Genomic DNA, 15,410 nt, shown 5'->3' with positions numbered 1-15,410 from the left:
ACCCAATTCCTTTGCGAAGAATCTGCCGGATTTACGCCACATGCGGCCGCACCCTAAGGCTCCATTCACACGTCTGTGGTGTGTTGCGGACCCGCAACACACCCGCCCGGCACCCCTATAGAAATGCCTATACTTGTCTGCAGCTGCGGACAAGAATAGGACATGTTCAATCTTTTGCAGAGCTGCGGACCCGAAGATCGGGGCCGTGATCCGCAGATGTGGACAGCACACTGTGTGCTGTCCGCATCCATTCCATCCCCATAGAGAATGAATGGGTCTGCACCCATTCCGCAAATTTGCAGAACGGATGCGGACCCATTTGCGGACGTGTGAATGGAGCCTTAGGCTGGAATCGCACATGCTATTTTTCTGGCAGTCCTATTCAGATGTGGTATCAAAAGGAATAGGAAATATACAGTAAGGACTCGCTGTATACTTCTCCCTCATGCTGGATTCACTTCTGCCATTACCTCAAAATACTACATCAAAAACTGTAGCAAAAGCGGCAGAGATGTCTCCAGCCTAAAGATATGGGCCTTGATTTTTTTATGCCTTCACTCCAGAATACTGTCTTTAAAAAATTTCAAAAGGAGGCTTTTGCAACTTTTTGGTTTGACAAAAAAAAAAGAGAGAAACCTTTTGCATTTTTACACCACTCGCTCCAGTTTTAAAATATGGATGGGAAAGTGGGCATGGTGAGCTGTGTTAATGGGTTTAGCTCCAGATTTATCGCAAAACTGACATCAAACCTACTCCTCACGATACATTTCCCCCCCATTATCTTTGTCTATAGCAGGGAAGTTTTTGCCTGCTGCAGTTCAATCTCTTTTGTGTCTGTGTATTAACCCCTTAACGCCCAGCACATGTACGGCGCGCTGATCAGGCGGGTGCGACTGCCGAACCCCTGCTGTATGCGCTGGCAAAGGTGAAAACACAGATGCCTGCACATTAACCTTTGATGTGCCGCGGTCAGTGCTGACCGCGGCATGTACGATGTCCTTGTGGGGATTGGAGCAGCCATCAGGTCCCCACGCCGATGGCAGGGAAGGCAGCCTGATGAAAGAAAAAAAGAAGTGTCCTTTTCCCAAAATAAAGTAAAAAAAATAGGGGAGAAAAAGAAAAGTAGACCTAATGGGTATCGCCATGTCCGTATCGACCGGCTCTAAAAAATTATCCCATGACCTAACCCCTCAGGTGAACAACGTAAAAAAATAAAGCATAAAAACTGTGCTAAATAAACCATTTTTTTTTTGTCCCCTTATATCACTAAAAGTACAACACCAAGCGATCAAAAAGGCGTATGCCCCCCCCCAAAATCATACCAATCTAACCGTCACCTCATCCCACAAAAATGAGCCCCTACCTAAGACAATCGTCCAAAAAATAAAAAAAAACTATGGAGACACTAAAACATGATTTTTTTTTCAAAAATGTTTTATTATGTAAAACTGAAACAACCCCAAAAACTATAAATTTTTGGTATTGTCGCGTCCGGACCGACCTGCTCTATAAAAAATACCATATGATCTAACCTGTCAGGTGAACTTTGTAAATAACAAAAAATAAAAACTGTGCCAAAAACAGCTATTTTTTGTTACCTTGTAACCGTGTAATATAGAGCAACCAAAAATCATATCTACCCTAGAATAGTACCAACAAAACTGCCACCTAATCCCGTAGTTTCCAAAATGGGGTCTTTTTTTGGAGTTTCTACTTTAGGGGTGCTTTAAGGGGGTCTTTTAAATGTGACATGGCAGCTTAAAATTATCCCAGTGAAATCTGCCCTGCAAAAACCATATGGCGTTCCTTTCTTTCTGCGCCCTGCCATGTGCCCCTACAGCAGTTTACAACCACATATGGGATGTTTCTGTAAACTACAAAATCGGGGCCATAAATATTGAGTTTTGTTTGGCTGTTAACCCTTGCTTTGTTAGCAGAACAAAATGTATTAAAATGGAAAATCTGCCCAAAAAGTGAAATTGAGAAATTTCATCTCCATTTTCCATGAATTCTTGTGGAACACCTAAAGGGTTAACAAAGTTTGTAAAATCAGTTTTGAATACCTTCAGGGGTGTAGTTTCTAAAATGGGGTCATTTTTTGGTGGTTTCTATTATGTAAGCCTCACAAAGTGACTTCAGACCTGAACTGGTCCTTAAAAAGTGGGTTTTGGAAATTTTCGGAAAATTGTCAAGATTTGCTTCTAAACTTCTAAGCCTTCTAACGTCCCCAAAAAATAAAATGGCGTTCACAAAATGATCCAAACATGAAGTAGACATATGGGGAATGTAAAGTAATAACTATTTTTGGAATTATTATTATGGAATTACTATTATAAAAGTAGAGAAATTGAAATTTGCTAATTTTTCAAAATTTTGGGTAAACTTGGTATTTATTTATTTTTTATGAATGTTTTGACTCAAATTTACCAGTGTCATGAAGTTTTAAAGTTATCACGACGTAAAATGACACATGTCAGATTTGCTAAAAATGGCCTGGTCCTGAAAGGGTAAATTTGTGTTTGCATTTATGCATTGTGAGCTTCTCCTCGCCTGACCTGGCAGCTGAGAAATGTTCAGTGCTGCCACCTCCTGGTAATACTATAAAGGTAGAGGAATCTTAAAAGGGGTTGTCCAAGTCGATTACAAAGTTTGGCAGCAGCTGTAAATGGCCTAAAATAACAAAAGAAGCGATACTTGCCACTGTTCGCCCATGCCGCTCCCAGCATTGTGCTCCTACCCTGGCTCCGGAAAAAAATAGAACATGTCCTATTGTCTGCAATTTCGAACAAGAATAGGCATTTCTATGGGGGTGCCGGCCGGGTGTATTGCGGATCCGCAATGCACTACGGACGTGTGAATGGACCCGTATACAAGAAATCACATATATGCATGGGACGTCACTGCTGCGGCCAGGAAAACAAACGGCGGTGGTTCTGACCCAAGCACAGAAACCGCAGGGGGAAAGGGGTGTCACTTTTTCCTATTGTCAGTCATTCACAGGGGCACGCTGAGTTTTTATTTAACTCGTACAAACCGTTATCCTTAGACATGTGTTAGGATAAACCAGATTAACCAGTTCTCTAGTGATATTTACACATGTTCTCCGATTTTTCTTTGTATGTAAAATTTGACACTTTTTTAATATTAATCGATAAATCCTTCTATGTTTCAGCCATTTTTGGATATCGTCTTGTACATCTTCAAGCTGACAAATGCCATTGGAGCTCAGGTAAGGAAAGCCCGTGTGTCTCCCGCTGAACCGCCTCACATGTGCGCTCACCGTTACTAATGCCGCTGGTGCTTTGTTTCCCTAGGGGCCAGCAAGCATGATGGCTTATTTGCTTGTCTCAGGACTTTTCCTTACACGCCTCAGGAGACCTATTGGTAAAATGACTATTACTGAACAGAGATATGAAGGCGAATACAGATATGTCAACTCACGGCTCATTACCAATAGGTATTCTTGATTTTTGTTGCTATGAAACGCACGGCTTTTAGATAACCCTGAATAGACTTCCTGTTCTCATATTATGACAAATATTTAGTCAGGATTCCTATTACCGCTTTCATTTAGTCACTTGATTAATTTTATGGGAGGACAAGTCTCAGAAACCTCCATGTTTGGGGCGGTGGGACTTTGCTAATAGATGTATATTTGTATATATAACGTATGTATATTTGCTATATATAGGTAATGTGCTTCAGAGCAGCACTCCTTCTTGAGCAGTGGTCCCCTACCTTTTTTGCACCAAGGACCAGTTTCATGCAAGACCATTTTCCCAGGGACCGGGTGGGGGGTTCTGGGGCGGGGCTTAGGGGGCGCTGGTTGGCGCTGACTGATTCACGCGCATAACACTGGTCGGCGCTGACTGATTCACGCGCATAACAAAACAGAAGGTGCATATTAAAATATATAACAACTATATAAACTGACTAGGGTCTCTGCTGCACTGTACCGTATTTTTCGCCCTATAAGACTCACCTAGGTTTTAAAGGAGAACAATAAGAAAAAAAATATTTCCATTACACCTCAGGTCAGACCAGCAATCAGCCCCCAGCCCTCAGCGCAAATAAAAAAAAAAAAAAAATCCTCTTCATCCTGCTGTTGGCTGTGTATCGCTGGAGCCTCGCACAGTGTGAGGACAGTGCGCCCTCACGCTGTGCGCAGCCGACAGCCACGGACCAGGAAGCGGTGATTACAGAGCCTTCACCGCTTCCTGGTCTACCGGTACTAATGAAGCGCTTCCATAATGGAAGCGCTTCATTAGTACCGCATTAAAGACAGCCCTGATTGCCGCGGCCCGGCAAACAATCTTCCAGGGCCCGGGCCGCGGCCTGGCAGTTGGGGACCGCTGTTCTAGAGGATCCCCCTTGTTCACACATTACACGGCTATTGTAGTATTGGCAGCTTCCACCGGTGATGATTTTGCCAGCAAATATAAAAAAAAAATTTTTTTTTTCTTACTTTTAGTGAAGAAATTGCCTTCTACAATGGAAACCGAAGAGAAAAACTGACAATTTACTCCGCTTTTCACAAACTGGTAAGAAAACTGCAAATGCATTACTTTTCAATTTTAGATTCAGTGGTGAGAATGTGAAGAAGCTTGTCTCCACCAATATGCCATTGATGATCTGTGCCGAGGATAGGCCGTAAATATCAAAATCCTAAACAACCCCTTTAAAAAGTAAAAATTGCATGTATGAGAACTGCGGAAAACAGGAAATGGCAGTCATTTAGTGCCGCTTTTATGTGTGCTCAGTGAAGGGTGGCAGATTGCAAAATGCCTTCTGATCACATTACCATTGCTTTGTATTCCACAGGTGGATCATTTGCATAAATTTATTTTCTTCCGGTTTTCCATGGGCTTTGTAGATGACATTATCGCCAAATGTAAGTCTTGATCTGTACCTGGTTCCCAGATTGCACACTTGCTTTGTTAGCGTGGCATCACAGGCAAATGTATGTATGGATTCTGATTTACTAGCTATTAACCCTTAGCATAAGGCTACATGGACACGACCATATGTATTTTGAGGACAGAAAATTGCGGATCCGTAAAAAAAAATAAACTGATGACTTGCATATGCCATCCGGTTTTTATTTCTCGCCCATATTCCTTGGGGGACACAGGAAACCATGGGTATAGCTCTGCTCCCTAGGAGGCGTGACACTAAGTGAAAGCTGTAAGCCCCTCCTCCATCAGCTATACCCTTCAGCCTGGAGAAGAGACTGCCAGTTTTTGCTTAGTGTCCAAGGAGGCAAGACACCCCCTGCTTATGCAGGGTTGTTTTCCTATGATTTTTTATTTTTGCGTTATTTGTTGTTTTTAATTCGATTTTTTTCTACCTACAGGGACAACAGAGGCGCATTAGACCCCTCTGTTTCTCCCGGGGTTGAGTTGCGCCAGTGCCGGTAATTCCGCACTGCCGCCTCCCCCACAGAAGACAAGGTGGACCAGGGCAGCCTCGCTCCCCTGCGTCCCGCCAGCTCAAGGGTCGCCCGCACGCCAAGTGCCTCCCCCGGCTTCCTGCCACTGCGGTGCCAGTAGCTGAAGGGGCGACCCTGCTGGATGGATTGAGGGCGAAGACAGCGTATGGTGAGAGTGGCTGCTCCAGCCTCCCCTTCCTTCCTCCCACCGCTGCTACATCCCCCAGGGCCGCTGCTACATCCCCCATGGCCACTGCTACATCGACCGCCCCCCCCCCCCACCATATCGGGACCGTTACCGGGCAGGGGAGTTTATCTGGGAAAGTCCTTGACAGGGACGCTGCCTTCAGGGGACGGCTGCAGGCAAAAGCAAGCCGTCTGCCACATCCAGGCGCGGCGGGGGCCGCTTACTTGGCGTGAACGGCGCCATTTCATCTTGGCCGGCACTTCATCATCCTTGGGGGTTAAAATCATTTTGCCGCGCACGGCTCTGCTACTTCTTCAGCGCGGCAGAGAGGGGGCGGAGCTTCCTACTTGCGCTCCGCTACTTCCGGTTTCATCGGGCTCCACTTCTCAGTGCTGCGTGGAATCCTCTCTGCCGTGCGATCCTGAAGCCATTCATCTCCGTGCTGCTGCCTCTCCTCCACAGCCTCCTCAGTCTGTTCCCCTTACCGCTGCCGCTTGCATCATCCGGGTCTGGTAGGACTGTTAACCCCCTCCGTGCCACCACTTTTCTTTGGGGTCTCCCACTTTAAGTGCAACATCTTTTTTCCACCATGTCAGACCCTTCTGCAGCCGCCAAACCTTGGTACCATGCCTGTACTGCTTGTAGGGAACCCTTTCCCCGGGGGCAGTCTGATCCGCACTGTACTGCATGCCGAGCTCCACCGCAGCCTCAGTCGCCCGCTGTGTCGCTCCCTGCTTCCTCTGACCCGCCTGACTGGGCTAGATCCCTGTCCCAGGCCGTGGAAAGCCTCACTCATGTCGTGGGCCGCCTAATCGACAGGCCACCTACCCCGCAGGACGCCTCTCTGACTGTCGCGCCCTCCGGGTCCACTGCTTCTGCCGCTGCAGCGGGTTCACTCTCTCTTAGTGACCCCTCCCGAGCTAGGCACTCTCAGAAGCGTATTAGAGTAGAGCGAGCCTCCTCCTCTGAGGCCTCACTCTCCCCGCCACGCGTGCGCACCCAGACGAGCCTCTCCTCTCCAAAGGATTCGCTCTCTGAAGGTGAATTGGCGGTTTCAGATTTGGAAATGGACTCGGCCCTGCCGTCCAAGCTAGCCTCAGCGATGGGTCAACTCATCTCTGATATTCGTGACACCTTTAAGGTGCAGGATGATCCCCCTAGCTCTGACGCAGCTAGCGTCTCCTTTATCAGACCCAGGCAGGCCTCAAAAGTCTTTCCAATCCACTCTGATTTCTCCTCTGTGGTGTCTAAGGCTTGGGCTCGCCCGGACGCCCGTTTTGTCAACCCCAAGAAGCTGGACATTTGCTATCCTTTTCCAGTCGATGTCGTGGCCACATGGTCTTCCCCACCCAAGGTGGACCCCCCTGTGGCCCGGCTGTCAAAGAACACGGCCATCCCTGTTCCCGACGGGTCCTCTCTTCAGTCAGCGGAGGACCGTCGCATGGAGACCCTTTCCAAGGGCATTTTTGCTGCCTCCGGTTCTGCTCTCAGACCGGTTTTTGCCTCTGCTTGGGCAGGGAAAGCAATCTCTGCTTGGGGTGCGCAGCTGGAACAGGAGTTGGACTCGGACGTCCCCATCCAGGACCTACGTTCCTTGGCCCAGCTTATTATTCGGGCCGGGAATTTTGTTTGTGAGGCCTCCCTTGATGCGGGAGCCCTTATTGCACGCTCCTCCGCCCTGGCAGTTTCCGTCAGGAGGGAGCTCTGGCTGAAGGTTTGGAAAGCGGACGCTGCCTCCAAACGTTCCTTGGCGGGGCTACCGTTTGCGGGTTCCCGCCTTTTCGGGGTCCGCCTAGACGAACTTATTTCGGAGGCCACGGGTGGTAAAAGCACCCATCTTCCTCAACCCCAAGCCAGGGGCGCCCCCCGCGGACGCCCTGGTGCGTCTCGTTTTCGGTCCTCCCGCAGGGCCTCTGGGGCTCCCACCACAGCTGCCGCTTCGGCTCCTCCCCAGGACAAGCGTAGGAAGCCGTTTTTTCGGGCGCAGCCCTCCTGGCGCAAGCCGCAGGCTGCCCGCACACCCGCAGCAAAGCAGTCCTCTGCCTGAAGGCGCGCCCCCACCCACCCCCCACTCAAGCCTTAATGGACAGGGGGGTGATTACCCCCGTTCCTCTAGAGGAAAGGTTCCAAGGGTTCTACTCGAACCTCTTTGTAGTTCCCAAGAAGGGAGGTTCGGTGCGGCCCATTTTGGACCTCAAAAAGCTCAACCGTTTTCTCCTCCTTCGACGGTTTCGGATGGAGTCCCTCCGTTCCGCGGTGGCTTCCCTGGAGCAGGGAGATTTCATGTCTTCCATCGATATACAGGATGCCTACCTCCATGTTCCGGTAGCCCGGTGTCACCATCGCTTCCTCCGATTCGCCGTGGGGGACCTCCACTTCCAGTTTGTCGCCCTTCCCTTTGGGCTGGCAACAGCCCCCCGGGTGTTCACCAAGGTCCTGGCCCCGGTTTTGGCCTTACTCCGTTCCAGGGGTGTTTTTCTGCTACCGTACTTGGACGATATCCTCATCAAGGCTCCGTCCCTTTCTCAAGCGGTTGCCAGCGTGGATCTCACTCTAGAAACTCTGGCGAGGTTCGGTTGGGTCATCAACTTCCCCAAGTCCTCCCTTCCCCCCTCCAGACAACTAGTCTTCCTGGGAATGCTTTTAGACACAGGAGCGGCGGAGGTACGTCTTCCCTCGGAAAAACGTCTGATCCTCCGTGGGGCGGTTCGGGGTCTCCTTCTCCACCGTCGACCGTCCTTCCGCTTCTGCATGCGGGTCTTGGGGCAGATGGTTGCCTGCTTCGAGGCGATCCCATTTGCGCAGTTTCACTCCCGCCCTCTCCAACGGGCGATCATCTCCTCCTGGGACAAATCGCCGGAGTCTCTGGATCATCCCTTCCGTCTATCGCCTCCGGTGCGGTCATCTCTCCGCTGGTGGTTACAGTCCCCTCTTCTGGGCAGGTCTTTTCTGCCACTCAACTGGTTGGTGGTTACAACCGATGCCAGTCTCTTGGGCTGGGGAGGCGTGTTTCCTCCCCGATCCGTCCAGGGCATTTGGTCTCCATCGGAGTCCAAACTCTCGATCAATGTCCTGGAGCTGAGAGCGGCCCTTCTGTCTCTACGACACTGGACTCATCTGCTGAAGGGTCATCCTGTTCGTGTACAATCGGACAACGCCACGGCTGTGGCGTACATAAACCACCAGGGGGGCACTCGCAGCGCTGCAGCAATGCGGGAGGTCACCAGCATTCTCCGTTGGGCGGAAGCCCACGTCCCGGCCCTATCTGCAATTTTTATTCCAGGGGTGGACAATTGGGCGGCGGACTTCCTCAGTCGCACCACCGTCGACCCCGGCGAGTGGTCTCTTCACCCGGAGGTATTCGAGGCCATTTGCCTTCGTTGGGGCATACCGGACGTGGACCTCATGGCCTCAAAATTCAATCACAAGGTCCCCGCCTATCTGTCCAGGGCCAGGGATCCGGGAGCTTGCGGAGCCGACGCCCTCGTTCTTCCTTGGCGAGGCTTCGCGCGCCCATACATATTCCCTCCCATCCCTCTCCTGCCCAAGGTCCTTCGGAAGATCGCGGCGGAAGGCGTCTCGGTGATTCTGGTCGCCCCGGACTGGCCCCGCCGGTCTTGGTATGCCGACCTCATGCTGCTCCTGGCAGACGCGCCCTGGCCGCTGCCCGCCAGGGAAGATCTTCTCTCTCAGGGACCGATCTTCCACCCGCGTTTAGGGTCCCTACGTTTGACGGCGTGGTTGTTGAGACCACCGTCCTGACACGTAGGGGTTTTTCTGCGGACGTCGTCCGCACCATGATCCGCGCCCGTAAGCCGTCCTCTTCTAGGATCTATTATAGGACCTGGAGGACCTTTTTGGGGTTCTGTGCCGATCTGGGGATTCCTCCGCTCCGCTTTTCTCTCCCCACCGTTTTGTCCTTCCTGCAGAGCGGACTGGCCCAAGGGCTGGGCCTTAGTTCTTTGAAGGGTCAGGTGTCTGCGCTGTCCATTTTGTTTCAGCGCCCACTGGCCCCCCTTGGTCCTGTCAAGACCTTCCTTCAGGGCGTGGCTCACGCGGTTTCCCCGTACCGTCCTCCGGTACCGCCCTGGGACCTGAACCTGGTTCTCTCAGCGCTCCAGGCTTCCCCTTTCGAGCCTCTGCGGACGGTTTCCTTGCGACTGCTGTCCTGCAAGGTTATTTTCCTTGTAGCCGTCACCTCTCTTCGGAGGGTGTCCGAATTGGCTGCACTCTCCTGTCTGGAACCTTTCCTAGTGTTCCACCAGGACAAGGTGGTTCTTCGTCCGGTCCCTTCCTTCCTTCCTAAGGTGGTCTCCGCCTTTCATCTGAACGAGGACATCGTTCTCCCCTCTTTGTGTCCTTCCCCTTCCCACCCGCGGGAGAGGAAGCTTCATCGCCTGGACGTTGTCAGGGCGCTCAAGATTTACCTGGAAGTAACCAGCTCTTTCAGGCATACTGACTCGCTCTTTGTGGTCCCGGAGGGGTCGCGCAGAGGGATGGCGGCATCCAAAGTTGCTATCGCCCGTTTTGTCAAGATGGCTGTTACTGAGGCTTATCTCGCCAAGGGCAAGGTTCCGCCCCTTGGTGTTACCGCTCACTCCACTAGAGCGGTCGGGGCTTCCTGGGCTCAGAGGAATCGGGCTTCTACGGAGCAGATTTGCAAGGCGGCCACTTGGTCCTCCTTGCACACCTTCACCAAGTTCTACAGGGTGCATACTCATGCGTCGGCTGACGCTGCTTTAGGCCGTCTGGTGTTGCAGTTGATTGATGCCTCTGGTGTTGGTTGAGTTTGTTCTGGTCCCTCCCTTCTGGGACTGCTCTGGAACGTCCCATGGTTTCCTGTGTCCCCCAAGGAATATGGGCGAGAAAAGGAGACTTTTGTATTACTTACCAGTAAAGTCTCTTTCTCACTCTTCCTTGGGGGACACAGCACCCGCCCTTCATTTGGGTTACAGTTGTGGTTCCGGCTTGGTTGCCCCCGTTGGGGCTCGACAGTTCTTTTTCCGGTTGGTGGTTATCTTTCACTACTTGGACACGCAACTGGCAGTCTCTTCTCCAGGCTGAAGGGTATAGCTAATGGAGGAGGGGCTTACAGCTTTCACTTAGTGTCACGCCTCCTAGGGAGCACAGCTATACCCATGGTTTCCTGTGTCCCCCAAGGAAGAGCGAGAAAGAGACTTTACTGGTAAGTAATACAAAAGTCTCCTTTTTTGCGGATCCATTGTAACAATGCCTAAAACGGACAAGAATAGGACATGTTCTATTTTTTTTGCGGGGCTACAGAACGGAGATACTTATGTGGACAGCACACGGTGTGTTGTCCACATTTTTTGCGGACCCATTGAAATTAATGGGTCCACATCCTATCCGCAAAAAAAACAAACAGAACTGACACGGAAACAAACAACGTTTGTGTGCATGTACCCTAAGGCTACTTTCACACCTGCGTTCGGGTGTCCGCTCGTGAGCTCCGTTTGAAGGGGCTCACAAGCGGCCCCGAGCGCATCCGTCCAGCCCTAATGCATTCTGAGTGGACGCGGATCTGCTGAGAATGCATCAGTCTGGCAGCGTTCAGCCTCCGCTCCGCTCAGCAGGCGGACACCCGAACGCTGCAAGGGTGTCCGCCTGGCCGTGCGGAGGCAAACGGATCCGTCCAGACTTACAATGTAAGTCAATAGGGACGGATCCGTTTGAAGATGACACCATATGGCTCAATCTTCATCCGTCTGAACTACTTTCACACTTGGAATTTTTTCTAAGTTATAATGCAGACGGATCCGTTCTGAACGGATACAAACGTCTGCATTATAGGAGCGGATCCGTCTGAGCAGACATCAGACGGACCCGCTCTGAACAGTAGTGTGAAAGTAGCCTAAGTGAGGTTGTCACTGCCTGTCCTGTCTACTGACATGCCGCCCAAATTGATAGTCCCGCAGGTGGGGCAGCACGTTACTGCTCAGCTCTTGCTGTATTTGTGCCTGTGTTATAGGAAATCTATACTTACTATTCCTGCTCTTTATTTGACAAATCTTCTTGCAGATTTTGCAACAGTCGTTGGTTATCTGGTTGTCAGCCGTCCATTCCTTGCAGTAAATCACCCGCGACATCTGACCAGTTCGCATGCCGAACTCCTGGAGGTGAGACTAATGCCATCATTGCAGAGTCTTTTCCATCTGTGATGAGTCTTCTGTCTGATTACTTGTCTTTCTCTGAAAGGATTACTACCAGAGTGGAAGGATGTTACTAAGGATGTCTCAAGCACTTGGAAGGATTGTACTTGCAGGACGTGAAATGACCAGGCTGTCGGGGTAAAGTCTCATTGATAAAACATCTTTTGTGTAATCTTAAGGAGTTATAGTTGTAGTTTCCATTCTGCTCTTAGCATAGGTGACTATATAAACGAGGCCTTATAGGTGTCTACCTATACCTGAGGGCAGTATTAATTGAAATGCTATGGCACTTATGCTTTATATATATTTTATGCTTGTTTTTTCTAATATATATTATATTATATTTTTTTTTAAGGCCCCTTTCACACGGGCGAGAGAATTCTGTGCGGGTGCGATGCGTGAGGTGAACGCATTGCACCCGCACTAAATCCGAACCCATTCACTTCAATGTGGCTGTTTAGATGAGCGGTGATTTTCACGCATCACTTGTGCGTTGCTTGAAAATCACAGCATGTTCTCTATTCTGCGTTTTTTTTCACGCAACGCAGGCCCCATAGAAATGTAATGGGTCTGTGTGAAAATCGCAAGCAAGTGCGGATGCGGTGCAACTTTCACGCATGGTTGCTAGGAGATGATGTAAGTAAATTGATAAAAGTCAATTTACTGTATTATTTTCCCTTATAACCATGTTATAAGGGAAAATAATAGCATTCTTAATACAGAATGCTTAGTAAAATGTGGCTTTAGGGGTTAAAAAAAAAAAGAAAACAAAATTAACTCTCCTCATCCTGTTGTTCACGCAGCCGGCATCATCATCTTTCAGGACCTGCCAAAAGACCTTTGACGTAATCGCGCTCACCACGTGGTGAACTGTGTGACGTCAGCGCAGGTCCTGCTGCATGAAGATAGAAGGATTATGCCATCAAAGGTCCTTTGGCAGTTCCTGAAAAAAGATTATGCCGGCTGCACAAACAGGATGAGGTGAGTTAATTTTCTTTTATTTTTTTTAACCCCTAAAGCCACAGTTTACTAAGCATTCTGTATTAAGAATGCTATTATTTTCCCTTATAACCATGTTAGAAGAGAAAATAATAAAATATACAGAACACCAAACCCGAACTTCAGTGAAGAAATCCGGGTCTGGGTACCACAGTCAGTCTTTCATCATGCACGTGCAAAAACACGCGATAAAAACAGAAAATCGGAACGCAATCGCATTCAAAATTGACTGCAATTGCGCACCTACTCGCACGATTTTCCCTGATCGCAGAAGCAACGCACCCTTACCTAATCAGGACATGCTCGTCTGCAAGGGGCCTAAATCACTTGTGAGCAGGTCCAGTGGGGTGGGGGGGTGCGCGAAGAGTACTGCACTTGTTCAGGAGTCCTCTTTTTCATGAGCGTGCAGCTGCCAGGCTCCTTTGTGCTGATCATCAGCTTTCTCCCTATGCACAGTAGAAGAAGAAAGTTGTCAATCATCCACAGTATTGAGGGTGTTTGGAGGGGTGGGGGGGGTAAGCCTGGAGCATTCGAGTCCTCATATTCATGAACTGCGTCTCAAGTCCCACCTGCAGTGCTCACAAGGGAAACAGAAAAAAAGGTAGGGGTCCATGCATTTGAGCATGGTCTCTGTTACCATTTTATGCTATCTTCAGGTACAGCAGCACAAACCTGGTTATCGACTGCCTTTTTTTTATTTATTTTTTTATGTAATCCTGTTTTACCCAACCCTTTTGACTATTTTGAGACATAGTAGTCCTTTAAAGGACATCTGTCTGCAGATTTGTCCCTATGACACTGGCTGACCTGTTGCCTTCAGCTGCCAAGCGCACATGTATCTGTGTTGGTCCCATGTTCATATGTGTTCACATTGCTGAGAAAAAATTATGTTTTAATGTATGTAAATGAGCCTCTACGAGCAACGGGGGCGTTGTTACCCCTAGAGGCTCGGCTCCCTGCACTGACAGAGCCAGGCTTTGACCACTAGGCCTAATAAGAGTCCATTCACACGTCTAAGTGTTTTGTAGTCTGCAAATTGCAGATCCGCTAAACAGGCATATTATAGAAATAACTATTCTTGTCCGCGGACAAGAATAGGACATCCTCGATCTTTTTTGTGGGGCCACAGAACGGAACTACGGATGTGGACAGCACATGGTGTTCTGTCCACATCTTTTGCGGCCCCATTGAAATGAATCGGTCTGCACCCGTTCCGCAAAATTGCGTAACCAGAACTACGGATATGTGACTGGACCCTAATGAGTCATAATTTCCTGTTCTGTAAAAGTAACTTTTCAGTAGCCTTCATCATCAACACAGGCAGAATTACAATGACAGATATCACCTCTGTATAGATAACACAGGATCCACTATTCACAGTAGGTGATATCACAGCTCATCTACTCCCTCCCGACCCCTGCACAGGTCACATAGCATGCCTAGAAAACTCTCCCATAGAAGTCAGTGGGGTTTAGCGCCATAGTTTAGGCCTAGTAGCCAGTGGGAAAACGACACAATTTTACGATGGTTTTTTAAATTTAGATAAAATAAAAAAATATTAAAAAATCCTCACATTATAAAGAATTACGCATAACATAAAAAGATGATTTAAACAATAGGTAATTTCCTTTATTTTACATTGTGGGTATTTCTTGTAATGATGTATGAATAAAGTGTAATACTTGCCTGTTTCACCGTTTATAGATTCACAGCCAGGATTACAGAACTCATGCAAGTCCTGAAAGAACTGAATCAAGGCAAATATGAACGGACAATGGTTTCTCAACAGGAAAGAGGTAAGTATGGCAACGTTAATAACTTGCCTTACATGTACTGACTTTTCTAAAATTTAGATTAGTGGTATACGAGTCCCTATCAGATTGGAACAGTTTCAATGGAGTCCTGGAGAAATGGGACTACTTAAAAGTGGCACTATTGAAGGCAACAGATAATTGCATTAGGCTTGTCAGTAAAAGCAAAAAAAGGAAGAGACCACTGGTACTCAGCAGAAGTGGCAAAAATCATTAAAAACAAAGATAGCATTTAGTAATTATACAAATAAAAACAAAAGTATGACAGGCAAATTTATAAGATTAGGCAGAGAGAGGCCAAACAAGTTATAAGAGCTTCTAAAGCACAGGCTGAAGAGAAATTGGCTCAGTCAGTGAAAAAAGGCGATAAGACATTCTTCAGATACATAAATGAAAAAAGGAAACTAGCTGACTGCCTCAATGAATACTTCTGTTCAGTTTTTATGAAGGTAAATTACCTCAGTTAGGAAGGAAGACTAATGAATCTTTTGATGCATGTGTCTTTACAGAGGAAGAGGTTCTAAGTCAGCTGTCTAAAATGAATACAAATAAGTCACAGGGGCCTGATATGATACACCCAAAGCTATTAAAAGAGCTTAGCGGTGAACTAGCAAAACCATTAACAGATTTATTTAACCAATCACTGGTAACAGAAGTCATCCCAAAAGATTGGAAATTAGCAAATGTTGTGCCCATTCACATGAAAGGTAGTTGGGAGGAATCGGGCAACTATAGGCCAGTAAGCCTGACATCAATAGTGGGGAAATTAATGGAAACCCTACTTAAGGAGAGCATTGTGGAACATCTAAAATCCC

The 15,410-nt window shown here is 48.4% G+C and overlaps 1 protein-coding gene across 1 annotated transcript in view; it reads left to right on the top strand.

The window, feature by feature from the left end:
- The window catches only part of ABCD3 (ATP binding cassette subfamily D member 3), an 81,270-nt gene that overhangs the window by 38,284 nt on the left and 27,576 nt on the right, over positions 1–15,410 (top strand). Inside the window, exons 8-14 of the mRNA XM_040408735.1 lie at positions 3,173–3,229; positions 3,315–3,457; positions 4,472–4,541; positions 4,822–4,891; positions 11,655–11,752; positions 11,832–11,923; positions 14,489–14,584. Coding sequence (XP_040264669.1) covers positions 3,173–3,229; positions 3,315–3,457; positions 4,472–4,541; positions 4,822–4,891; positions 11,655–11,752; positions 11,832–11,923; positions 14,489–14,584 — 626 coding nt within the window. The remainder of the gene's footprint in view (positions 1–3,172; positions 3,230–3,314; positions 3,458–4,471; positions 4,542–4,821; positions 4,892–11,654; positions 11,753–11,831; positions 11,924–14,488; positions 14,585–15,410) is intronic.

The sequence above is a fragment of the Bufo bufo genome, chromosome 9, assembly GCF_905171765.1.
Source record: "Bufo bufo chromosome 9, aBufBuf1.1, whole genome shotgun sequence".
In the NCBI taxonomy this organism is placed as follows: Eukaryota; Metazoa; Chordata; class Amphibia; order Anura; family Bufonidae; genus Bufo; species Bufo bufo.
This window is presented reverse-complemented; position numbering and strand designations above follow the sequence as displayed.